General features: G+C 42.2%; 1 protein-coding gene across 2 annotated transcripts; it reads right to left on the minus strand.

Moving 5' to 3' along the window:
- Positions 1-450: 450 nt before the first annotated feature.
- Positions 451-27,430, minus strand: ARPC2 (actin related protein 2/3 complex subunit 2). Of its 2 annotated transcripts, none has more exons than XM_083490848.1 (10): positions 27,166-27,430; positions 16,579-16,613; positions 15,545-15,657; positions 11,374-11,419; positions 10,560-10,746; positions 9,484-9,577; positions 7,176-7,302; positions 4,515-4,615; positions 4,214-4,314; positions 451-910 (listed from the first exon to the last, which is right to left on the minus strand). In XM_083490848.1, exons 1-10 carry the CDS (start codon positions 27,237-27,239, stop codon positions 886-888), a joined length of 903 nt encoding a protein of 300 aa, XP_083346974.1. In that variant the 5' UTR covers positions 27,240-27,430; the 3' UTR covers positions 451-885. The 2 variants fall into 2 exon arrangements, with proteins under 2 accessions (XP_083346974.1, XP_083346975.1); XM_083490849.1 differs by lacking the exon at positions 27,166-27,430 and adding an exon at positions 17,226-21,661 and having other exon boundaries at positions 16,579-16,933.
- Between the last annotated feature and the right edge of the window lie 63 nt (positions 27,431-27,493).

The raw sequence follows: 27,493 nt of genomic DNA on the forward strand, positions 1-27,493 counted from the left end.
TTAACTACTTAAACCTTGGCAACACAGGCTTGCTACATGACCTACTCGAGTCCTCAAATCACATTTCACACACATCACCTCTCATGAGAATACAGCCCTAGCGGTGTATCAGCAGAGTTCTCCATTAGGAGTATTGACAGACCTGTATTTGCTAAAAGAATGGGGAGTGAAATCAGCAGACTTGACCCTTCCCATGCCCAGAAATTATCCTGATCCTAGGAAGAGGAGAAATTAAAATTCAAAAGAAAACATTGCTGCTCTTAATCTGCCAGGGTCATTTCCCCCTTCCTTTCAAACTATAAAATGTTCTTTTCAAGTGAGTCTGTCACACATTAGCCAGAAGCTGCTGAAAAGTCTGGGCATCTTATAGCCTTTCCCATATGCCTTTTCTGAATTTGTACAAGAATAAATTAATAATGCACAGCTAAAAATGAATACTCACAAACCATGTTTGGTAAGATAGAAAGATCTCCTTTATTAATGAACCCCAACAATATTTCTTCAGATACAGGAGTTGTGAACTCAAAATACTCAGAAGAAAAACAAGTTAATATTGCATTATTCTCATAAGAAATACTGCAACTCATTACCGGTAAACATATTGCAAAGCAAAACAGCTTGAAAAAGGGGAGGGGGGAAAAGAAAGAAAGAAAGAAAAGTTGATCAAAATGGAATTAAGGTTTGTTTTTCTGTTTGAACTATTAAGTCCTTGCAAGCACAGCTCGATTCCGCAGATCAATTCCCAAACTTGTGTAGAAAACATAACCCAATTGGATTTATTTCCTTAAGAGCCCAGAGAGGTGCAATGTTAAAAAGCTACGATTATCAGGTAGCAAGTGCTCCAGCCTTCTGCCACAGTTGTCTGACTTCACCTCGCCTCAGGTGTTAACGGGATGAAAAGGTCTTCCCCCTGGCAGAAAATCAGAGGGCAAAGATCAGGTTGACTCCAGTACATTGTCACTACATTACACTCCTTCCTGACTTCATAGCATAGATACCTACTACTTTTCCCATACAAGTGACCCAGGTGTCTCATTGCTCCTTGTCCTGCACCACTAATGACAACAATTCTAATCCCAAGCTTCAGAATGAAGAATGCAAGACTGATTTTGTGGATGAATTCACCACAACTGAGTTTGTCCTGCTTGCAGATTCCTGGGTATACCACATTATCCAGAAAAAAATCAAGCGCTTGCTAAACTCTATAAACTCACAGATCAAGGGAAAGGGGGCTACAAAGAATGCACTGAAAGGATCTCCTCCTACTACACAGAATTGGTCTTGGATTCAGAAGCTGATACCACACATGCTGTTTCATTGTTTGTCTGTTTAACATCCACCAAAGCAGCAACTGGGAAACTATCAGGTTCTTGCTTCTGCGCAGACACACAATAATCATACACCCTTAGCACACAAACCAACTATACCTCTAAACACACACAAATACTGTCTTCTCTCTCCTTTCAAGCGCCTCACTCAGTGGGCCGCATTAGTGATGAACATTGGGGCCTTTTCACTCCTCAGCTGACCTATGCAGAGCAACAGAGCTGCCGGGGTGGGGAGCTAGATTGGGAAACCTGGAGGTCTGGACTAGGGTCAAGGCCCAGAGGATCCCTATCCCTGCTGCCGAGTATGGAGTGAACGCAGAAAAAGTCAAAGGGCAGTCCTGGAAATCAGGAATTACACTCCATGCCCTACCCACAGCTGTTTAAGTTGAATATTTAAATTTGTTGATTTGTGAAGAAAGCCTCTCAGGACTTTTGTCAGATGCTAACAGGGCTACGGAAGTGAAATAGCCAGGTGAGTGGAAAGAAGAAACAGTCCCAAAGAAAGAAGATTGACAACAAAAATTGCTGGAGTATGAAGAAATGGTGAAACTTACCAGAAGATTAAGAAATCAAGAAGAGAGACAATTTAATAAAGACTATTTGAAAAATTATTGTAAACAGCTTAAATCATTAGCAGGATTGACACAACAACGTTCAGTGAAAATAAACTAAATAGAATATAACGGATGAAGAGTAAAATAGATCTGAACTGGAAATGCAGTGGCAATAGATATAAAATATGTAACCGCGGGGGGTGGGGGTGATATTAATATTCTGTGCTTTAAATTGGATGTGTAAATTTATTGCTGTCATAATATTTATAAAGTGAGAAATATATATTTAAATGAAATAGCCAGGTGCTATATCATGCAGTAAGATAGATGAAGCACAGAAAGTAAAGAAAGGAGATGTTGAACAGCTGAAAGCACCATTTTGTTCCTAAGGGGTCACAACCTCCCATCAGCACAGAAAGCAGCTATCCCTGCTCCTTTAAAGATAAATAATTTTTCATACAAAAGCCAAAGGCTGTGCAACACAAAACCGGAGCTACTAAGAAGGAAATCAGATACCTCTTTAAAGAGATGTTATGTGCTCTGATTCCGGGTACGGCATGAGTCATCCTTTAACATTCTTAATCACAGCTGTGCATTATTCTAGCCTTTGGGGTTGACCGCAGGAGCCTGTTTGGTTTAATCCACCCCCCCCCCCCGGAGGCCTAAATTCAAGCTTATTATCTTAATTTTACCAGCTCTGCCCAACCCCCACACTATGGTGCTTCAGCACAGTAAGAAAATCAGACTGAAAACTGGCTGTAAGATTAGCAATTTGCCCCAGGTCAGAGAAGAAACATCCTGCAAGGTTAGCAGCATCCTGCTATATGGGCCATTCCAGTCATTCAATCTTCTCACAAACTTGCTTGCCTCCCTTGTCTCACAAGCTGAAAAAAGTGCTGAGCTAACCTGTCAGCTTCTTCACTAGTCCTATCCATAATCTCCCATTTCATCCACAACTACACCGCTGGCCCCCGTTGGATGTCGTTGCTTGGTAAAAGGAATCACCAATAAGAGACTTGGCAAAGAGGGTCTTAGAAAAGTAGAATATAAGCACCAACAAGGAATGAATTTGTAATCTGATCCCTGAAGTGCCAGGGGCATCCACATCAATTCATACTTTCCCCCCTCCAAATAGATCAGGTATGCTATGCTAGAAGGGCTCTTAAGAGCAATATATACACCCTCCACAACCAGTGTGACCAGCAAGTTTATTCCCATCTTATCTTGCTTGCTTATCTCACCCCACCCTGTCAATAAAATAGCAGTATACAGTGGATTAGTTTCCATTCTCTTGTCCAGGGAAAAGAAAGCACCCCACTCATTAAATACCAGTGATATTCTGACTTGCCCTATGCAGCTCTTTAGTCCTGTAGAGTACAAAACTCATCTCAGGTTTATACTAGAGAAGTACGGTAACTGCCCTGAACTGAAAGCCCTTCAAAGTGCTGAAAGTTAAAAAAATAAAAATCACTGCCTCCATAGAATCAGCACTGCAAAGCTGAATTGCTGATTTCAGTTCCTCATGTTAACCACACAGTTCTTCATGCCTGGTTACAGCAAACCAAGGAGAGAGAATATTAAGAACAAAAACAAATTACAGATGCAGCTTCTAACCTACACTTCTATTTTTGAGCCCAAGGATGCAGTAGCTAACCTTCCGACAGAACCAATCAGTGGCAGCTGGGATCTATCTCTTGCTAATGTACTTACCAAAGTGGTTGCATTCCAAGCAAGTAATGATCATGAGTTTGCCTCATCCTTCTCATTCAACATTAGCCACTGGTTCCCCTTAGCAACCTGGCCACTTTTTTCTCCACTACAAAGACCTGAGTTTTGAAACTAGTTTTTTTAGTTCACCTCCATCCCATTCCTGTCTGCTGCATGGTGTGAATTAGGACAATGCCTTGCCTTTCGCGTGGAACTGCCCACAAGAATTTGCAGAAAACCTTATCAGATAATATGGCTGGATTAATTAATCTTTATTGTCAGGCCTCAACTTTTGAGACATTGATTACATGTGATCACATATTTACTTAATAGGCCAAAGTATGACGAGCTTCTTGCACTTCTGCACAGCCCCTTTGCATGATGGGTGAAAAAAAAGTTCAAGAAGCCGCAGTTAAAGACTTGCTATTACTCAAAGCAGGAAACTATAGTGACTTATAAACAAGCCAGGATATTACACCAAGCCCTATCAAATCTATCTGTGTATTGCCATTATTTAAACAGCAATACAAGGTAGTCCTTTGTTCCTCCTCAGGTGTGAGCTATAGCAACAATAAAACAAGAGAGAAACAAGCAGAAGGAAGAAACTGTTCCTCTGATACTCACGTGATTGTTTTCATTTCCTTCTTTTCTGCATCTGGCCGGGCACGATTCAGCACTTTGAGGAAATCTGATGTTTTTGCTCTCATGCGCGTGTGAATGTAAGCCTGCACATAGGTCAAAATACAAAAGGCAGCTAAGCAGATCTGTCTTAGTACTTTGAATTTCAAATTTCATCTAAGCACTCTAAAGGATCTACATGCCAGAATGGAGCAGATGAAAGTCAGGAATCATTTTAGGCACACGAAAGAGAAGTTTTGCATAGCTCTTCAGAAAAAAAGATTCTATAACAACACTCTTCCTGTACCTTGGAGCATTTGATGTGATAGTGCAGGTAGTCCCGGAATGTGTGAATCAAATTGATGGTGTTGTCCCTGGCAGCAGCACTGGTGTGGCGGGGGAACAGCACTGCAAAGGAGAAGGCAACAGAAAATAGTTACTCTCTACCAAGCACCAACAAAGCTATGAGGGAACTCACTAGTCCTGGGCCAGAGATACATTCAAAAGGCCAACAGCATGTAATATTATTATTATTATTATTATTATTATTATTATTATTATTATTATTATTAATACTAATACTAATACTAATAATAATAATAATAATTTATTTATACCCCGCCCTCCCCAGCCAAGGCTGGGCTCAGAGCGGCTTACAAGCAATAATAAAAACAAGTTGAATGATTACAACTTAAAAACAAAATTAAAATACAACATTAAAATATTGAAACATTAAAATATTAAAATGTAGCCTCATCGCAGGAGGAGAAGGAAAGGAAAAAAGAAAGAAAGAGAGTGAGGGAATCAAATTGGCTCCAAGCCAAAGGCCAGGTGGAACAACTCTGTCTTACAGGCCCTGCGGAAAGAAATCAGATCCTGCAGGGCCCTGGTCTCATGAGGCAGAGCGTTTCACCAAGCCGGAGCCAGAGTTGAAAAGGCCCTGGCTCTGGTTGAAGCCAATCTAACTTCCTTAGGGCCCGGGACCACTAGGGTGTTGCTATTTATGGACCTTGAGGCTCTCCGTGGGGCATACCGGGAGAGGCGGTCCCGTAGGTACGAGGACCGTAGGTACATTCACAGTTATGAATCTGCAGCATTTGCACGGAAGGGCTATAATGAAGTCCTTATCCATGCTGCATACCAGGATTAAGCTTGTCTTAATGGGATGCCTTTAGGGCATTTTCTTTGGAATCAATGTCTCCCCACAACTCCAACTCAGGAACTCAACCTAGTATTTGATCAGGCTTAGCTATGCCACTCAGTCCCACAAAATGCTGGCATCAGTGACAAACTTGATCATCTGAATCTTTCCTAATGGTCCTTCCCTGAGCGCTTCTTGTACAGCTTTTCAGTGATCACCACTTTATTCCTCCCAGGCAGCTAGATAAACCAAACAATGAGCTGTGCACCCTCACAGGCTCTGTACTGTATGAATAATTAAGAGGCATTATGCAGCCTTTCACTATTTAGGGACAAAATATAGTTTTCACTGATCCAGAGCCAGAAAATGGTATTCACAAGGAATTATTTGCAGGTATGATATTTAGTACTTATTTTATCTGTATCCAAATGTGTTGAAATGCCTCTCAATTAACAGACTCTACAGTTGCCTTCTCTATTTCTAAGATTCATCACAAACAATTATTGGCAGTGTCGCCTCCTTAACACGATTTGCTAAAGTAAGAGAGCACCTGGGAGAAGGCAACTGCCAAGACTGAGTTTCTTATCCCCTTTGTCATAGAGAATAAATGTTCAGGAGATGACAAGATACATTAATATCCCACAGCAAAGTCCTGCCAGTGACAAGTTTCTTAGACATCCAGCGGCTTTTGTGGGAAAAGTTTCCATTAAATGTTCCAAGGATGAAGACCACTGTCTTGTTGACAGTAGTGCAAAATATGAGAAGAGTCTGATGGTTCAGGCCAATGGCCACCTGGTCCAACATCATGTTCTCACAGTGGCGAAACAGAGGCCTGTGGGAAGCCTGAAAGCAGGACAAGAGCACAGCAGTACTCTACCCACCTGCAATTCCCAACAACTGGTATTTAGAAGCATTACTGCCTCCAACCATGGTGCGCCAGATGTTATAAGCCAAAAGTGACAAGGAGCAGTCAAGTGGGCAGACCTTGTCTAACTGAAATTCAACCGTGGAGACTGGGAGCGCGCGTGCTACTTTCCAGTGATTCTGTTTATAAAACTTGGTGCTAGGAAACTAACTATTCCTCACCCAGTAAAATAGGACTAGATGGAGCTCTGGATATGTCAACTGCACTACAGAATTAGGGATACCCAAGCTATTTCTTTGGCATGCCCCAAATCAAGCATGCTAGAGACTTCATGTCACCACCACAGCTCTAAATGAAAAGCCATTTCCAATGCTCCGCTGGCTTCTGAGCTATGCAAGCAAGGCTTTTACACTGTACAAGCTGCACTGGTTGTTAATCAGCCACTGGCTAAGTTCAAGGTGCTAGTACTGGTGTATAAGGCCCTATACAATTTGGGACTGGGATACCTATAAGATTGTCTCACCATTCATATACCCTACAGAGCACTGCACTATGCATGAGAGGGTGTCTGGCAGATATCATCTTATCAGTAGATCCATTCCATGTGACTGGTCTATAGAGTGATGGCGTCAGCCCTTTATAACTCCCTCCCGTTGCACATCAGACAGGCACTATCTTATTGTACTTGCAGCACCTATTGAAGACCTTTCTCTTTCAATGAGCCAAATAGAGATTTTTATCCCAACTATTATCTGTACTAGATTTGAAATTATTTTTATATATGAAATTGTTTTATGGATGTCTTTATTGTGAAATTGCTTTGAGGTGCATCTTAGGAAGATATGCATAAGTGAAATAACTCTTAAAAGAGATACTAAGCACTTAGCAAACTAAGCAGGATTGCAATGGGAAAATAGCTTTCAACTTGGCTGGTCACCTAGATGAGAGCAGCACCCACTTACCGAAGGTAATGTATCCAATATTATCTCCTACAGCTGCATCTGTATCTTTTAGCTCCAAAGGGGGCTCCCTGTGGCTGAAGAGCACTTGGGGGGCTGTGTGGCTGGCACGACGACCCTCCTTAAACTCCTAGGACAAGACAGGATGAGAGAGAATGTAAATATGAATCAGATACTAAAAACAGCAGGCATCCCCTTTCTGAGCCTAGGTTAATTGTTCTTTATTCTGGGGAATGCAGATGCCCAGAACCAAATATTTATTAAGTTCCTCTCCCCAACTGGTATAATTTCTGAGCTTCTATCATATCTCAGCCTAGAATCAAAACTGCTTGGTAAGGTCAACAACTATCCTTCAAAATAGTATATGTGTGTTTTCATCACACTGGTATTAAGATTAATTTTAGTGTCAGAACCCCAAGGCACTTTAGGTTAGAAGCCTTAACATCCTTTGCTAGCAGCTTCATCAAGAGTACAAAGACACAGGCAGGAGAATGGCAGTGCACTTGAAGCATGATCTAAGACTAGGTCATGAGAAAGTAGCTGAGAGCTATCACCACAAAGGGTTACTCCTTCTCTTGACCAAGGTGCTTTACAACTGTATTATTCACTGCCAAGATCCAGTCATTTTATCAGCACACACAATTGCTTCAAGAAATGCTTGACTAAAGACAAGGTATTTGGAGCAGCTGAATCTGACTCCTCACAGCTAACATAAATGAAATATTAACAGTACACACTACCTTATCTGGGATGAATAAACTGGATATCAACTAGGAAGTGAAGCACACACATTTGCACTGCTTCAGATGCTTGAAAAACATATTGTTGCACCTGAATCTGGGTCCATTAAGTTTCAAGATATGCTACTGATACTTTGATACTATGTAGTCAAAAGTGGCACAGTGCTGAATGTATCCACAATTAAGCCATGTTTTAAATCAAATGATGACAGTGTGACAAACAAATCATCTCAATGAAAACTCCCATTACTTTGAGAAATAGGCCTTTTAACATATGCTTCCGAGAGCATAGTATATGTAGAATTAATATTTCTAATTTTAAAGGTCATTTTCTTGGCATTTCTTGCATTAACTATGATTACTTTTGTTTGATTCTTTACTTTCATTTTTAAGCCACTACACTTAGTTTTAAATGCAATTTGTAGTCTACATTTTCTTGACATAATTTGTATGATGTTGTTCCTCTTTTTCTCTGCTGATTTCCTCTTCTACTTCAAAATTCTCACACTAAGAAAACAGCTCCATGCTCTTGCTCCTATATATGGACTTTTCTCCTCTGCTTTCACCATGCTCTATTCTACTGTATCCTCTTTGAGCTTCTGACACCAATATTTCAAGTCAGTGCTTAATTTCTAGAAGAGCGATACTGAGGGTCGGGTCTTTTAGAACCACTCCTTCATTTGGAATACCTTCCTCCTATTTAGTAGTGTGTAGGGAACCTGGTAAAGAAGGACACTGCACCTGTGGAGGAGCAATTTCATCTATTTTTACTTCCTATATTCTAAAATAGAAACCAACGATACTGAGGAAACAAATGCTGGGCCTGAGCCACAAACTCTTACAAAATGGAAGGCTTTTTTATTTTGTCAATTATGTCTAATGTTCCTCTAAGCCCTGCCAGGGCCCCCTTTTACACTGAACACACTCACTTCCTTTTTCTATTACCAAGTGGCACCTCAGGACTCGCTTCTTTGGCTTTCCTTGTGTCCTTCCTATATCCCCCTTTTTGCACCTAGACTTTAGTATACTGTAAGCTTGTGCAGTAGGACCATTTTAGCTTTTAATCATCATAGAATGCCTAGAGCAGGCATAGGCAAACTCGGCCCTCCAGATGTTTTGGGACTACAACTCCCATCATCCCTAGCTAACAGGACTAGTGGTCAGGGATGATGGGAAGTGTAGTCTCAAAACATCTGGAGGGCCGAGTTTGCCTATGCCTGGCCTAGAGCATTTAGGTGACTCATCATAGACTAGAAAGAGGTGGGTTCTGGAATTAGATTAGGTGATACAATGTCACAGGTGGTAAGGTGACTGCAACAGCATCATTCCATACCCCCAACTCTACATTCCTTTATACTGCAAACCTGTGGGCAGGATTCTTTGCACAACCCCAACTGAGTTTAGGAGCCTAGCATAATAGCCTTACAAGCAGGTTCCTAAAGGCACCACCAATGTCAATCAATCTTACCAGGGTAAGGAACTCGCTTCAAAGTTAGCAGCACAATGGCACTCCTGGCATAAATGTGCAAGTCATATGCCACTAGAACTTGACAGAACTTGAACTGGCATACCTGCATAAACACCTTTCCAATCACTACGTCGTCATCATCTTTAAATACCGTGCTGAAAACCACTGTGACACGGTCCTTCTTTGATTCAACATACCTAGGAAGGAAGTGAAAAGAAGGAGACTTCTTAGGCGTTCCAGATCTTCAATGTGAAAAACCCACAGGGATTTTTTAAAAAACACCCTACAAGGGTGAACCACTTACACTATTCAGCAGTTCATATTATTCAGCTATCAGGAGCTCCTTGTGGAGCTTATTTAAAAAACAGTGACCAAAGTACAGTGCCGCCTTCTCCCTGCTCTTTCCTGCCACCTACCCAAATGCAGGGAACAAAGAAGACCTTTAAGGCATGAAATGCGCAACATCTTTCCCTGTACCAAAGGAACTGTGCCTGTGACACAACCACAAGGTGGAGGGCGTTTTAAGTTGCCTCCCGCAGCAGAGATCTCCGCATGATAAGCCACTGGCCAGGTTGCCAATAGTGACTGCCCCTGCCCCACATGTCAGCACAGAATGCTGGCCCAGAACATTTTGCTGCCTTAAATGCAGCCAAAATGATGCCCCTCCCCACAGGCCACTACTTTCTTGCTGTACCATGCAGAAAGCCATTATCACCACAATCTATCCTCTCAACACCCCGCTCCCCTTTATGGTAATGGCTGAAGGTCCCTTTATCCTATTGCATTACCAGCTCAGCCTTAACAGCACAGAGAACAGTGAACTGCATAGAACTGGGGTGGGGGGGACACAACCAAGTAGGCAAGCGCTCAATTCAGCAATGTCTTTTATCTCTGAGGAATATGGCACATCCTTTTGCCTGACCCCTCCAATGTATATGGGGTACTTGTATATATTTACTTGAGCTGTGAATTTGCAAATTAAGAGCTTCAGCCCAACTGAGGGTCAGCAGCTACACCTCAGAACACGCGGTCATGTTTTGCTACTGACCACTCTAAAGGAGCTTTCGGTTGACAAAGAGCAATGCGCAACTGAATACAGAATCCTTTGAACATCTCTAAACCTCACAGTTTGGCAACCAATTTCAAAATGTGGGAGACGGAAGGCCAGTTATTTCTTACATAGTTTCGTCATCTCGGTAATGGATGACTGCTCTCCTCTCTCCATCCTTTCCTTCCTCCTGGAACTTGAAATATTTCTCAAAGACTGAGGCAAAGCAGTTGCGCTTCAGCATGCCCGCTTGGTGCACAATGGAGTCTTTGGCAGCAGGAAGGTTCTCCAGGTCATACAGCAAAGAGACATTGTAACCTAGAACAGGCAAATGACATTGTGATCACAACTTTCCCCTCCTGGTCAGACTTGAATGGATCACTTTCTGGAGAAAGCAATGTACTGCTGAATCATACATTCAATAATTATTTCAACCCAACTTGCCACGGGAAGGACATTCAAAATAAGTGTTTGATACGTTTAATTTAATGTGTCTCCCCCCACCCCACTCCCACCAAAGGAAAACATTTCTTTGCCTTCTTTCAGAGTTGGGAAAGTAGATCCAACCCCTGTGTTTTGTAACAAATGAGTGGGAAGCAGTACTGTCACAGGTAACCATGGTTTTCCACTGCTTCTGAATGCCTGTCAGTCTTTTTACACAGGATAAAGAATCCCTAACTAGAGGAGCGGGGGCTTGCTTGGGGGTGGATCCAGAATCATAGCTTGCGCTGCTAAGAAATAAAGCTCTGGTGTTCTCAGCCTTCCATGTGGAACACTGAAGGGAGAAGGCGGTGCTTTTTAAAAATAGCACTGTGACAAGGAGATCACAACGGAGAGCTGGCTTGAAAAGGTGGAAAGCAATTCCTTTTCTGAAAAGCAGGGAGTAATTATACTGGAGCAGCAAACTGAACAAGTTATCAGGGCACATATTATGCAGAGGCTTACCAGACTCTGGAGTTACCAAGTAGTTTCCATACACTCTCTTCAACAACTAGGAAATAGACAGAGAAAAGTGTTGTGAGCTTTGACGTGTCTTCCTATGTGCTCTCTTCAGCACCTCCCTGTCTTTCACTCACCCTATGCTTTTTAAAGCCTTAACCCTTGTTCCAGTCCCTCTTGATGTTCCAAGCAGTTATCCAGAAGCCCTAAACCACCTCACGCTCTAACAGGCAAAAGTCTTATACAACAAAGGAAAATATACTGACGTCCAACAGCATAGCTCACAGCATCAAGCCTTCTCAGCTGGGATACTTATTTCAGTACTACTCAGTTCAGGGTAGAGCAGATGAACCCAGTGTGCTTGAAATAGTAACTTGATTTTTAGAAATATTTCTTTAAAAGTAGCTGACTAATGCAGAACGGCATAGGGGGAAGCAGGTTATTGAGCACTTAATACAAGTGGATCTGCAATGAATCATTGCAATACTACCTGAATGGTTTCTGCAACAATAACTGCCCTGTTCCGACAACAAACTCCAAGGAGCAGATTAATGTAAAATGGCCTCTTAAAACTATTCACTATTTAGTATTTCTCACCTTCTAAGTTCTGGGAACATTAAAGTAAATTCTTTTTTCTTGGTTGACAGATTCTAGATTTAATGTTATTCTATGTTAATCCCAAAGAATTCTATGGTGTTCCAGCCACATATTCAGAGGCCAATTATGTTTTTCCCGTTGAGCTATAAATTTCATACATATAATAAGCTTGCTGCTGGTGAAATGATGCTTTAATTTGGGAAGAAAGAGTAAAGCCACAAGAGATCTTGCCAGAGTTTATGGATTCAATCCATGTCTGGAGTCATATAGTAAAAGAGAGGCTGGAGTGCTCAAGACAACTGAATCACATATACAAGCTTCCAGAAAGTCATAAAAGAAGGTAGCACTTTGATTACAGGCCAGATTTTGGTAGAACATATACTATATGCAGAGGAGCTTTGACATCTTGTCTTGTCCCAAATCCAATTATTGACAGTGATTTGTTGCCATCCAAGTGTAGAGAATAGCATTTTTTTCCAACCACATGTCATCACACACACAAGTAGTACCTATATACATGTATTGCACACTGAATGGAATTTCTATATTTTCAAAACACACACCTCTTGCCTTTGAGGAGCAGCTTTACAACCCAGTTACTTCAAGTGTGACAGCAGCTGTGTACTTAAGTGATCTGGCAAAAAGACACACTTGAAACTGCACTGAGAAGATCCAGATAGCTTATAAACTAACAGGGTTGGGAATAGAATTGCACAAGGACCCCCAGCACAGCTTGCGAAGGTGGGGCTTAGTGCAAGAGCTTTAGAGGAATGCTTCCATCACAGTGATACTCACAGAAAGTTCAAATCTGTAGCACAAATTGGACCCCCCCCCCATTCACACATACACGACCTCATGAGGAAATATTTCCCACTCTACTAGCAGTGTGAAATGAGGTTTCACAGGCAAGTTTTTTGAAAGCCATAAAGCTAATTCTGTTATTAGCTGCTTACCAAAGAAATGGGCAAGCTCTTGGCATACAAAGTGTGTCATACCAGCCACCTTTAGAGCTCATGCTTTCCCCAATACCTGGTGGTCCTGGTTGACTCAGCTACAAAACTTACATTTTTTTTTTCTGAAACAAGGGTGAGTAGTTTGAAAAAAGCAATAGGTATCTCTAGAGGGAGAAAGTGAACTGGGCTTTGAGTGAACTGGGCAGCACACTGTTTATTTGAATCAGTTCCTTAACTCATTCCATCTGTCCTCAGAAAGACTGAACCAGATACCACACATTCAAACAAATACGGTAAAACCTAAGACTCTTACTGGGTTGAGAGTTTTCCATGGAAAGTAGCAAGACAACAGGTGCTACAAAACTGAACTTGAACACTTTTTAATAATTTGCCTGCCTCCTCTGCCCCTTTAGAGGTACTATGCCAACATGCTCCATCAAAGATTTACACAGTCCACTGTTAAAAACCTGTGGCAATCCTTTAGTAAACTGTTCATTGCCAAGACTGTTTTCCTCCTGTATAAGGCTAGCCTTATACATCATGTGTTCTGGGCAGACCTTCACTTCCTTTCACCCCACAGCAGCATTTCCCTTTCCTCCATTCCTCTGCTCCTAGTTGCATCCTGCCTTAGAAAGTAATTCTGCTGGGCCAGAGAAATGGATGGGTCAAGCATCGCAGATGCAATAAAGACACAGTACATTTTTCCAGGTCAATTCAACCAAATGCTCTCAATAAAACCAGACTGGGGCAACTTCCTTGTGCTCTTGACAACTGTTAAGTGGCAGCAGCAGGAGGGAGACAAAAGAAAGATGCAAAGTTGCTCTGGAGGCAGTGCAGAAGCAATATCCCAGTGCCCCGGGATATCAGCATTGGAGTTCAGGCCAAAGCTGCTCCATACTCCTATTCATTTGATGCAGCTGGGGTTTCTCTCTACCTTTTATTTTTCACACTCAGAAAGTCAGAGACTGAACAAGACATGACATGCAAGTGTGCATTAAAAAACAACAACTGATGGCCACTTTGTTTATGCAAAAACAGCATTGAACAGCCACTGAATGGACACAGACCACTTCCTTTTTATTTTCTGCTCCAAATCAAGCCCTCTTTAAGAAGCACCTTAGGCACCCTGAATGGTTCCAGACACACTTGCAAGGCTAAGCACGTATATGTACACAAATATACATGAATAGGAGAAGAGATTTGGAAGAACAAACAGGCAGGGGAAGAGTTAAATCACCACCCTTGACTCACACACTTTTCTGCTCAGAAACAAATCCTCCCAAAACTGCTTTTCCATGAACAAAGAAGCCATCAGGGCTTTAAAAACATGCAGTTTCCAGGCTTTCATTTTTAATTTTTTTTAGCCCATGGCTCTTCTCAGATGCCAATGTACATGGTTCAAGCAATTTTATGAACCATTTCCTTAGTTTTCTACATATGCCCCATACCAATTGTAGCATCTGCTCTTGCTAATGCAGAATGAACCCCCGTTCAGTTATGCAACATCTGAAAACCATTTCAGGAACTGAGTCACACTTTCTGCTGAGAGATGCAACCACAAGGCACAGAGAGGACTGTTATTTCTACCATAAATGGCAGCAAGAGACCTGCTGCTCAACATGAACCAAATTTGCCACTTCACACATAAGGGACTTAAGTAGAGAGAGCCCTTGCAGCTTGTAGATAGATTCAATTATTTATTTTTATTCACAAAATGTATATACCACCTGATTGTAAGAACCCTCAAAGTGGGTTTAAAAAAATTCAAGCAGATCTAGAAAGATCCTGCTTTGAAAGCGTTGCTACAGTAGAACCAGCACTTGCAGCTTCCACAGTGATTCTCCCTTACAAACTCTCCAGGTATCAATGGTACAGTGCAAACCTTTTAATGACACTGCCCTAGTCAGCAGTAGGGAGACTGGAGTTAACTCTACTATCTCTACAAGTATTGGCACAGATATCAGTTTAAGTTTAAAATGGATTTAAGTCAGACACAGCTAAGCTAAGGAGACGTTCACCAACAAAAGATGAAATACCTGGATGCCAATCATCAAATGAGATTTATAATGAGCAAAATGCCAAATTTTAAACTACATGGACGTCCTTTCATATGGACAGTAGTTTATAATGAAGTCCTACTAGCCACAAAAACACCATTATTATAACACAGTGAAGTCAGCATTCAACATCGCCTACTAGTCAATCTCCCGAAGTTTGACAGAAAAGGAAACATTTTAATTAATGATGTGGGGCTGAGACTAAGTACTCCTCCCTTGGAAGAGAGTTCCTCAGCCACTTGTGATCACTGAGAATGTGCTGCCTCAAGTAGGAATTTTTATCACTATAAGTGGGGTGAGAGTTTTGAAAATCTTAGCAGGTCAGGAAGAGAAAATGTAGGACCAGGAAGTGTTCTAAGACACACCAAACTCCAACAATTTTGGCCTATGCAAGTCAGCATTTTGAATTGTGCCCATAACAATAGTGTTCAGTAGTTCCACCATGAACAGTGCATTGGCAATGCCTATTTATAGTAATTCAATTAAAAAAAATCAAATGCTTCTAAAGAGTTAATTAAGGAAGGTATAGAGGCCGTCAATAGAATGTAAGGATAAAGACTACATTCTCACCTCATCAGCACCATGTTCCTGGAGCTCCTTGTAGAACTTTAGAGAAATACTGACCATAACCTTTGTTTTATCACCATTAGGGTTGGAAATATGGTAAAGAACTCCATCGAAGTCTAGGAAAGAAGCGTTTGAAAGATGAGTGCTTGAGTATTTTGGAACCTAGTTGCCCAGCAAGGAAGGATGTTTTCTAAAATAATGTACACCACAGCATAAAGGTTTTGAATTACTAGTAAAAAAGACTTTTACATGAACAGGAAAAGCAGCCTGACAAAGCAGAATCCATCATGTTATGACTGTATTGTGATTAGATTCTCTCAGATGACACCTGGGCCTATTAGAATCAAGCTGCATTTTCAAAACCACACTCAGGTGCCCAGCCAAGTTAACAGTGGACGTTTATAACTGCTTGCTCCTGTGAGTCACTACCCTTAGGCAGAAACTCTTAATATTCAGTGCAAACCTTTATCCACATTCTTCCCCAATGGTAAAGCAACAGTTATTAGTGGTTCTGGGCCAATAGGTGCCCAGGCCATATCACTATCTGAGTTGAGTGATGATGGCCATTTTATGAAGAATGAAAAAGATTAAGAACCCAGGGCTTGCAAACTTGTGATAAACTCTTTTCACTGGAGTACCAGATGTTGTGAAATATTAATGGAATGATATTCTTAGTTTAAAAATCTCACCCTCAAAAGCACACTCAGTCTAGATTGAGAAGGCTATGAAAGCCACCTGATGGATCTATCACCATCATAATCCTCATTAGTTATTAGATGTATATACCACCCTTCATCAAAAGGTCTTAGGGCAGTTCACTAGATAACGTACCAACTCCAACAGGATGAACACAGAACAGCTCCTCATTAGATTACATTAATATACCAAGAAAAGAGATTTATTTTATGCACGCACAGTCCCATCAACAGAAGGGACACAGGGCTCACTGATGAGGACAAACTCTGCAACACAATGTGGGGATTTGTGTTTTTACTCCCAATTCTTTATCTCAAGAAGTTTAATACATTGGCACTTACCTGCAAATGTTACTTCTACAGCCTCAGGCTTGTTTCTGCAAAAAAACCACACACAGAGAAAAAGCAATCAAAATAAGCTGAAGCCCTTGCAAAAGTTCACAGGATCTGGGGTACACTTAATCACAAAGGGCTGAATGCCAGCTTTTGATCCATATACTTTCTAGCATATCTGTAGCCATTATCTATATTTGCAGCACATTAGCCTTGCCATTGGCATACAGAGATTCCCAATAGTCTCTGATACCCAAGTGACCAGGATTAGAAATATAATCGTGACCCATACATTCTTAAATTAAACAGCCCTACAAACCTAGCTCTACCCTTTGTGTGCTATAGCTTAACGATAGATATATTTCTGTTACTTTGTGAGGCTACCGAACAGGCACAAGCAACTGTAAAAGGGTCCTAATGGAAAGTGAACTTGATTTGTACCATATTCCATATTAAACTACCTGGCTCCATTAGCAGAAGTAATAACAACAATTTTATTATTTATACCCCGCCCATCTGGCTGGGTTTCCTCAGCCACTCATGCAAAGACTCCTGTTAGCACAATGGAGCTTAGCCCCCCACCCCGATATCCGCTCTGGAGGATCAGGAGAGCCCCCAGAACAATGTGGGGGAAGGGGAAACCTTTGCATCAGCACTTCTGTTTGCAATGACAGAACAAGCTCCTTCATAAGAGCACTGGCTGATCCAGTGGTATCACTGATGAAACTAAGAATTCCTCTCATTATTGCAACTCATTTCTGAGTGACTGACCTTGACTTCAGGATGCAATAAATCTGTTCACCACATCTGTTGTTGGGCCTGAGATTTAACAAGTTCCAAGCAAACTAGCTGGATTGTAGTTTTTATGCAAAAGTATGACCAAGCTTGTGGTCAAGGAAGCTTCTTCCATGTTGACTTTTCTCGCCAGTGGAGGGACTATTGAAACTAGGTTTTGTCCATATTGTGTTAAGTTCTGTCTAGTGCTCATTTAGAACCATAGACAACCAGAAGGAAATTGCTGTAGCAAAAGACAAACATGGTTTCTGAACTACATATTTTGTTTTGGTATTGTGGTATGTATGAGTGAAAATGGTACCCAGAATTTTAACTTCAAGCATCTTCCTTCTCACTAGCTTAAGTCAAAAATAGCTGTGAAATTTCTTAAGCTATGTCTATATATGGCACTACATTATAAACTATCAATACCAAACCCTTTCTGTTTTGACAACCTCCTCTTCATCTATGCTAATAGAATCATGTACGGTTTCAATGCATTTAAGAAGCTCAAGACAGTTCTTAGAATTCTATAATGAGACTTTAGAAAGCTCGACCAGCCTTTGCCCACCAGATGTTGTAGAATATATCTTCCACCATCCCTGATCATTGGCCAGTTGTAGTCTAAAACATCTGGAAGGCACCAGGTTGGGAAGACTGCTCTAGACAGTTATCACAGTGGAAATATGGTGCACAAACTAAGGGGAATAAATGGAAGTATGACTTCCTATATATGAAATTATTTCCAGTTACCTACAGACTACTCTTAAATTTTGCTTACCATCTGGAGTTTAAGACTATAGGTCTACTACACCAGGAATTAGATCCCCATTTTAGCCTTCAATCTTGAGTGGGGAGCCATTTCCACATGCTCTCAAATTAATCTATGTTCATTGGTTATCAACACAGACCAGAAGATAAATTCCATTTTCAAGCACTAGTCATTACCACGCAGCTAAGTGTGACTGGCAGTCTGGGATTGAGGTAGCAAGATCATTTTATTAGCTAGAAGCAGAAGGCAGCAAAAGAGGCAGGCTCCCCACCCACACATTTGCTAGTTCTCAAGCAGGAATAAAAACCAACCATCGTTTCTTATGCACTCACCAAATTCATTTCCACTGCAGAGCTTATGTGAACATAAAATGCACCCATGCAGATGGTTAAAACAGCAAAACCGGTCACCTCCAAGCATTCCAGAACTCTTTTCTGAATATAGTTACGGTAAGTCACATTTTGTGAGCACAAACATGAAGGCAAATTAGTTTACCCAAAGATACATAGTGCCCACACAATTTTAAACTTCTCGGCTGGTAAACTGTGTGAATCCAACCACCATTCTCAATCCACCAGCTCAGTTTTCACTCTATAGCATATGATTGCTGTATACTATATAACAGAAGGGTGGCTCAAAAATGGGATTTGCCACTCATACCATTCTCTGGCTCTCATTTCAAGTACTTCCTTAGTGAGAATGAATGAAAATGGGGCTTATCCTCTTGACTCTTACATTCACCTCTGACTACATCTCTTCCTTTGCAGCTTCTCAATAATAAAAGAGAAAGACACTCAAGGAGAGCAAGGAGGGAACAAATTCAGCCTGATGGCCATCAGTTACCAACTTTCTAACTGGCAGTTGATTGCTAAGTCCAAATCCCTGTGTCCAGCCCAAACTGGCTACTGTGACTTAGAGAAATAACTAATATGTCAGTGCTTCTTAAACATTCTTCACTCAGCCACAACATGCTTCAATTTCAGTGCGGATATTTAAGATATTTTCCACTTATTTTGCTAGATGTTTAAAATTCCAGTCAAAGCCATTTTGGCATTTCCTTTGTAGGGCTTTTTGCTAGCCTATGAAAATATATGTCATTCTTGAAGCACACAACATACAAAGGGATTCTATGTTATCCTGCTAGCAATATACACCCACTCATGTGCATGTACACACAGCGTCTACCAAGAGAAGGTGATGTTGGTACCCTGAAAGATGTTGGCAACTTAAACACAGCTGCATATAATGGCTTCTTTCTCACCAAAGAATACACTTTGGCTAGGAGCAGCTGGAGCTATAATGTACTTCCTTGCTACCAAAAAGTTGTTCCTGTGGCATCTGAGATTTCATCAGCCATTGCCCACATATTCAAATTCATCCTTGTAGTCAGAATGGTTAAATCCAGAGTACTGTTCTCTGCACCCGAAATACAATTAAATACTTGTGTGGTGCAACTGCAAAGCAGAAACAGTTATAGAAGACCAATAAACTTTTTATGTAAAATAACATTCTGAATAACTGATTTTATCTTTAATGAACTATTGTCCAGATGAAACCTTCAAAAATCAGTGATGTCACTTATTTCTCACCACTGCGTGCAGTGAATATTTTGTTCCTGTTTATATTTTGCATAGTCAGTAAGGCTGCAATCCAAACTACCAATCCATCACATTTGGAGGGGGGGGGTGTTGGATGGGCCAAGATCTTGCTTTGGGGTGGGATATAAGCATAACATATAAATAAGCTCTGCCAGCCTCCAATTGCAGAGTGATGCTAGTGTGTGTGAACAAAAGTTTAAAGCTTCAAAGCAAGGGACTGATAACATTAACCCATCATATGGAGCCATCCTTCAGCATGTTCTACCAGCACCACAAATACAAGATCCACATTGTTCAATTGGGCATAAAGTAAGGGTAAAGGGACCCCTGACCATTAGGTCCAGTCACGAACAACTCTGGGGTTGCGGCGCTCATGACTAAGCTTCTGGCGAACCAGAGCAGCGCACAGAAACACTGTTTACCTTCCCGCTGGAGCAGTACCTAATTATCTACTTGCACTCTGACGTGCTTTCTACGTGTAGCTTTACTTCACTGGTGATGTATGAATCCATTTGCTCCTCCTGATGGCTCCCTTCCCAATCAAAATGACTTATTAGTAGTCAGACTTATCTCCAAACTTTCCAACAAAGCACTGCTTTCTGCAATTCTGATTAAAGTGAGTCTCTCTCTCTCTTTCTTTGTGAGCTTCCTACAGTGCAAGCCACCTGAAACATGAGGACACAGGGAGCTTTTCTTTTAGCTGCATCTGCACTAAAGAGCAAACAAAAAAGGCTCACAAACCAAAAATACCACCCAGCAGTCAGTTCCCTTCCTGTAACAGACTCTAAATGCAAGACAGGCCTGTTTTTGACAGACTCATCTGAACTTGGGAGGCTAAAAAAAACAGTAGTGGTTTCAGCCAGAGGCATCTGTCTGTTTTCCCCATTAACATTAATGGGCACTGAGTTCAGGCCATTCAAATCCTCTCTGAATCTGATTCCAAGGACATCTACCCTAATGCAAAAGATGATGAGAAATGCTTTTGGCTGGCCTAATTTCGTCCTGCACTCCTCTGTCTCCCTCCACCTAATGATAGCTGTTTGCCATTCTTAAATTAAGTTGCTGTACTTTCGAACTCCTGATCAGACTTTTGTCCCCAAAGCTACTGGTAAGAGAGAATGGCAGCTAGAATGGATCTAAGCCAGCACATGCTTAAAACCAACGTCAAATCCCCATCTGACAGCATTTCCCCTATTTTCACTCGGACACAAGCCAAATGCCTCAGACTAACAGTAAATTAATGAAATGAGAAAAGAGATAATTATGTACAGTATCTTGTGCAGAACTTGCTTCTCATCCCCTACATTAGACAGAAGTGGGGGCCAAGGCACACAGGAAGGCATACAGGGGAAAGGCAGCCTAATTAGGAGCTCATTCGGTTCACAATTAATGTCTGGTCTGAGTAATAAAGGAAATTGAGGATTTCAGGCCAATTTAATCTCCCATTTTTGTAGGACAAACAAAAAGCCAATTAAAAGCTTACACCCTGCACAGGGGATCAGTTCATATTCCACCAAGTCTATACAGCTTTGGGGAAGTGCAGGACAGGATGTACTAATAAATATAGATTATGGTAGAATCTGGTAAGAGCACTGTGCCAAAAATAAACATTAGAACAGGAAATTGCAACATTTAAGATAACTAGTTAAAGTGTCCCAGTCCCATGTTCAAGCATTCACAGGCACAAACTTTAAATCCCTCATATGCTTAAGGGATATGAGGGTATGTGGAACTGTCAGGCTCATATGCTGCACAATTACTTGGAAGTCCCAATGAAAGCAGTGGAACTTCCTTTCAAGTACAAATCTTTGCATTCAGAATGAGTTAAAGCTTATGCAGATCTGCATCATCAGATACAAGGAAAGCACCAAATGGTATGTCAGCCTGGCATGGTGCTAGGCCAGCTGCCCAAAGCACTGTGTTTTACAGTGGAAGGACAGTAGACAAATTCTCTTAAACAGATACAGTCAACTCACAACTTACATGCATTTAACTTGTGTGATCCCAGTTTTACATACTTGGCGCTGGCAAACTGATATCACACAAATTAAAATGCATGCAAGGCACATGCAATTCAACACATCTCTGACTTGCTTATTGGGCTCTGAGAAGCTCTTGAACAGGCTTCCTCAACCTCAGCCCTCCAGATGTTTTTGGCCTACAACTCCCATGGTCCCTAGCTAGCAGGACCAGTGGTCAGGAATGATGGGAATTGTAGTCTCAAAAATATCTGGAGGGCCAAGGTTGAGGAAGCCTGCTCTTGAGAGATCTCACACAGCCCTGTGACTTCTTGTGAAAGCTTTGAGAACCTGTGCAAGAGCCCCTCCCCGCCAGCCTGGCAAGCAAGGTGGAAAGTTTAAAGGTGGGGATGCTTGTGTGGGGCCAGTTTTGGGGTTGCTTTGACTGTATAGATTTTGACTTTACATGCAATCGCCAGAATGTAACCCTCACATCACCATCATTCCCCAGCCACTCTGGGCAGCTTACAGCATATATATAAACATAATAAAACATCAAGCATTAAAAACTTCCCGATATAGGGCTGCCTTCAGATGTCTTCTAAAAGTTGTGTAGTTCTTTATCTGCTTGACATCTGAAGGGAGGGCATTCCACAGGGAGGGCACCACTCCCAAGAAGGCCCTCTGGTTCCCTGTAACTTCACTTCTCTCAGTGAGGGAAGCAGCAGAAGTCTCTCAGAGATGGACCTTAGTGTCTGGGCTGGAGATGCTCCTTCAGCTCCTTCACCTGGACAGAGGCGATTTAGGGCTTTAAAGATCAGCACCAACACTTTGAATTGTCAGAATTCAACCTCAATCTGTTATCCACCATCCATCCTCCAGCTACTCACACAAGTTGCAATATGACTTTAGTTTTTTTGAAGTCCAGCCCTTCCATCACTTTACCTTCCATTTTCAGATAGTCTGTCTCTGTACAATGGTTCTACCCTGTGTCTGTTTATTCTTTATGGAGTAATCTCAGTATTTCACATAAGAGACATAAGAGAAGCAGGATAAAATTAAACAGTACATGTAACTTCAGTATCACCTGACTTGAAGAAGATACCAAGGGCTGCTGAAAATACTGAATTATCCAACGCACATAAAATGAATGAGAAGGAAGTAATGTGCAACCCTACTGCAGAAGCACTCCTATTTCTGGCTTTCTGCTGTGTTGAGAGACTCCATTACAGCCAAAGAGAGGGAGCCGCTAGATAGTATTAAACTAAAGCTTGAAAAATCTACGTAAAGATATATTAGAAGGATTTTCTATGACAGTCTTGCAGATTAATCAATTATGTCTGTCTACTGCCAATATGTAGTAACCTCTGATCAGCTGCTGCCGGGTGGAGCTGAAGAACTCACTACTTCTTGATGCAAAATTTTGTTCCAAGTTGGCTACAGTCACTGAAAACCTAGACCCAAATAAAGAATCATTCTGCATGGCTTACCAAACCATCTAAAACAGAACATTTGAAAAAGTATGTTGAAACAGTTTCCAGATTGCCAGGAAACATCAAGAGCTACAAATGTAAAATTAATGTTATTTAATTCCATGTGTAACTTTGTGTCCATCATAATCTGGGAATGCATGACAAATGTCATATATAGAAACACTAAAAACCAAAGCCGGAGCCAGAGCAGTTAAAACAGGCAACTAAGTGTGACTTAGCACAGCATAAGCTGTGTGGGCATAATGTTCACAAATCAACAGTGATAGCTGGGAATGCATAGCATTCTGGGCTGTTCCCAAGAAATATGCGTGCTTTTTAAAAATAAAAAACCACAGATAACTTGACGTTCCAGAACACCCGTGGGCAAAGCCGAGCAAGCGTTTTCACAAATATGCAGAAAATGAAAGAAAAGCTAGTGCCAAAGCCAGGCCCTTCCTAGAAATATATTCTGCTTTATTCCATAGAATACTACATACACTGATGAATCCCTGCTCTCATTTTACTGATCTGACTGCATTACCTTAATTTATCCAAAATTATCCCAAACAGCACTTTCTGTTCCATCAAATAAAGTGAAGTAGCAATGGGACCAGTTCAAACAAAAACAGAAATATTCAAACTAAAACACAAATGATAGAACTGTGAGACAAGAACAGTGCACCCCAATGCAAGCATGGTAGCGCATCCATTAGTTATCACCACTTCCAAGGCATTTAAGCACCCATTACTTCTCTATTTACACTTATCATTCTGCAACTGAGGGATGTGTCTGAAACATTCAAGGAGATAGAAACCAGTACCATATACTGGATTCAGACTAAACACACATTGATTAAGGGCCTGTTTTCAAAGGAGTAGTGCTCTAAACTGTGGGGCTTAGCACTATTTCTCAGATGTATAAATGCAGGAAGAAAAGTTCTCTATACACCCATTCCGTAAATGAAGAATGACTCAGCTTGAAACAAACAATTTAGCACTCATTTCAGATCTCTGTCTTGGTTTTGAGCTTGTCGGGACATGGAAGCCTTCAGCTTAAAAAATGCAGAACCTACAACTTCCTCTCTGCTAATATACCTAAAATACTAATCATACTGCCGTTCTAGAGAAGCCATTTTGTTATATTTCCTGACACATAAAGAATTCAACAGGAGATTAGTGCAAGGGCCACATAGGCTGCAATCCTAACATAATGCTGCAGCAGCGGAGTTTGAAGGAATGCTCCAGTCAGTGCTGCATCCTAGGTCCAGTGTCCACACAAGTAGGGTTTTTTTTTGGGGGGGGGTAAGTCGTAGGACAAAATATCCTAGGCTGCTGCAGTGTAAAGGCCCAGATCATGCCTGTTGCATCGTAGCCGCAGGATCTACACAGGATCCAACAGATCCTGTGCCAGTCTACCCCTAAACTCAGCCTCGGGGATGCCACTAGCAATAGCTCCTGCCTGTCATCCTGCCTGAAAAGCTGGGTGAAGGGGCATCTCTGCTCCATCCAAACTCCCTCCCTCCAGATTGGGGGACTGGATTTCTTTCTCCCATGTTCGTGTTCGTGTGTGTGAAAAATACAGCACAAGTTTGCAAATGTGAATGCTACTAGGTATGGTGCAGTGAATAAATTTATGCAAAGGTCTGGAGATACCTGAAATAAAATCGCTACTCAGCCACGAAGCACTGGGTACCCCAGGCCAGTTGGCCTAACCTACCTCACATAGTTAATAAGAAATAGAGGAGCTACCCTGAGCTACTTGGGAGTTAAGACAGGATAAAAAGATACTTAAGTGCACTTACCAAAGAATTGTAACTGTACACTAAACAGGAAGCTGCAGCAACCTTGTGCCAAACCAAGTCTTGCTTCTGCATAATTCATGCATGAAAAGGGCCTAAGTAGCACATCCTGCCCAAAGAGTTGGGACACAAGTGCTGCAATCATATAATCGTAGAGTTGGAAGGGACCCTGAGGTTCAGTCCAACCCCCTAAAATGCAGGTCTCTTTTGCTCAACACAGGGCTCAAACCCACAACCATGGGTTTAAGAGTCTCATTCTCTACCACCTGGGCTATCTGCATGTTAATTCATACATGTGCATGAATGCAGCATCAATGGTAAGATTCTTCATATTTAGAAATGGGAAGCATTCCACAATAAGATACTCTGTGCACAGGATGTTGTATTATGTGAGGGTGATGAATTTATGAACATCCAGAATCAGCAAGTATGGCTAGTGTTATTGCGTTAAAGCATAAAACTGGTTAGTGATGTCTATTGCTTCCCAGGAGCCTTCACACAGTCCTCACATTGTAGTGTGCAAACAACGACTGCTGAAATTAAGAGGTTGAACCTGGCCAAATACTACACATTCAACTACATGTATTACATTAGTGAAATGACATAAACACTCTTAAAACGTCTGACAGGAAATGCTCCTCAATATACTGTTTATAGCCTTGAGTAAGCAGGCAGATCTGTGATTAAATTTCTAACTTTTTTCTCCAGGAATAGCCCTCCAAAAGTTTTCCTCAAAGAGTGTGTGATGCTTCTGTCAGGCACTGCTACTACCAGAAGCCAGCATACCATGAGCCAAAGTACTACCTTTTTGAACAAAACAAGCACTACAAATTGTATAAAGCTACACTGCATTTAGATTTATTATACAAAGCATGAGAAGATGGTCTGCTAGACACTGACATGCAATGTACCTGCTATCTCCAATTTTCTGGGATCCTTACAAAGAATGCTAAAGTAGGTGGGCGTGAGAGGCAGTTTTGTTATTAAGGATCACGTAACACAAATTAGTTATACCCTGACAGTTATCTTGAACTAAATTATAAGCAGGAAACATTTGTTTCCAGTATTAAGTACCTTAAATGAAGTCCTGTAGCAATATAGGAATGCAGAATGGTGTCTTATACCAAGTAAAACTGTTGGTTCATCTAGCTCAGTACTGTTTGCACTGACTGGCAGTAAGTGTTCAGGATTTCAGGCACGAGTCTTTGGTAGCCCTTCCTGTAGATACTGGGGACTCAACTAGGGGCCTTCTGCATGAAAAAAACAGATGCTCTACCACTGAGGAATGGCTCTATGAAACAATCCACCTAAGGGATAGGCAAAAGCTGAATGCACCCACACCCTCCAACAACAGGGATAGGTTTGCCAACACTGTGCCCACGGCACAGACACAGCAGAAAACTATTTTCAAACAATTCTGCATACTCCTAGTTTGAAAAACTCTCAAAAATGGATTTCACAATCTCCTTTTAACTTTGCTTAAACCATTAGGGAACACTTGGCTTCTCAGTCGCTTTACAACCGTTTCGCACATACCTGAAACGTACAGTGTATGTGCAAACCCAGAGACACACCCTAAGTAAAAACAAGGCTGAGCAAGTGAGATCCCAGAGAAAAGGGCACTTCCTGGTGAGAATGGGGAAGCGGCAGCGTGTGGTGTGATCAGCCTATATCGCCTGCTCTGCAGCAAACCTGCATTCAAAGGCCGCCACCGACTGAACCCACCCAGCCACCCAACCCTTTGGAGCCCCCCCCCTTTAGGAACAAGCCTCCTTTCCGCCGCCTAACGTTATGCGATGCCGATACAGCGACGGAGAGCTACAAGGCATTTTGACAGACTGGGAGGAGCGGGAGGGGAGGGAAAATCGATACGAAACGGTTCAGTTTCATGAGTCAGTTTTATTTCTGGGTGGAAAGAAGGGAGCTCAGCGAGGAAGTTGGAAGTCCTCCTCCCGCACCTAGTCGCACAGGGTGGGGAAGCACAACTCCATCCCGGCGGACAGTCAAATAAAGTGGGGGGGCGAGTGTGTGTAAAGGGCTGGGTGCTTGTGGAAGTAGGCCCAGAATCCCCGCCCTGCCTTTAAGGAGCCTTGCCGCCACCCTCCTACTCCGGCAGCCCGTGTGGTGGGGGGCGGTTGTCGGGGAGCCCCGCTTTGCCCCCCCATCCCCTCCGCCGCCGCCGCCTCGCCTGCCACTCCCTCTCCCCTCTCCCTTCTCTCTCACCCGGCGGCCGCGCCCTCGAACTTGAGCGCGAGCGTCTCCTCAATGATGCGGTTGTTGACCTCCAGCAGGATCATGGCGACGGCTGCGGGCGGGACGAGGTGAGGAGGGGTACGGAAGCCGGGCGGGGAAGGAGGAGGCGGGGGGGGAGAGGGGAAGGGAAAGAAAAAAAACCACCTAGCTGAGAAGCGCGCCGCACCGGGGACCCGCCCGACTCCAGCCGCTTCCGCCACAGGGGCCCCACCCACCTTCGCCGAGCCGGCACCGTGCGTCACTTCCGGGCGTGGGAAGGGCCGGGCTGTGAACGGAGGGGGGGGGCGAGGAAGACGAA

The sequence above is a fragment of the Podarcis liolepis genome (assembly GCF_965112155.1).
Source record: "Podarcis liolepis genome assembly, chromosome: 1".
NCBI lineage: Eukaryota > Metazoa > Chordata > Lepidosauria > Squamata > Lacertidae > Podarcis > Podarcis liolepis.

Bases quoted from the DNA above. Each gene is read 5' to 3' on its own strand.
- ARPC2 (XM_083490848.1), bottom strand. From the start codon at position 27,239: ATGATCCTGCTGGAGGTCAACAACCGCATCATTGAGGAGACGCTCGCG. The intron at 16,614-27,165 runs GTGAGAGAGAAG...GTTTTTTTGCAG, and splicing joins TTCGAGGGCGCGGCCGCCGG to AAACAAGCCTGAGGCTGTAG. The intron at 15,658-16,578 runs GTAAGTGCCAAT...CTTCTTTCCTAG, and splicing joins TGTAGAAGTAACATTTGCAG to ACTTCGATGGAGTTCTTTAC.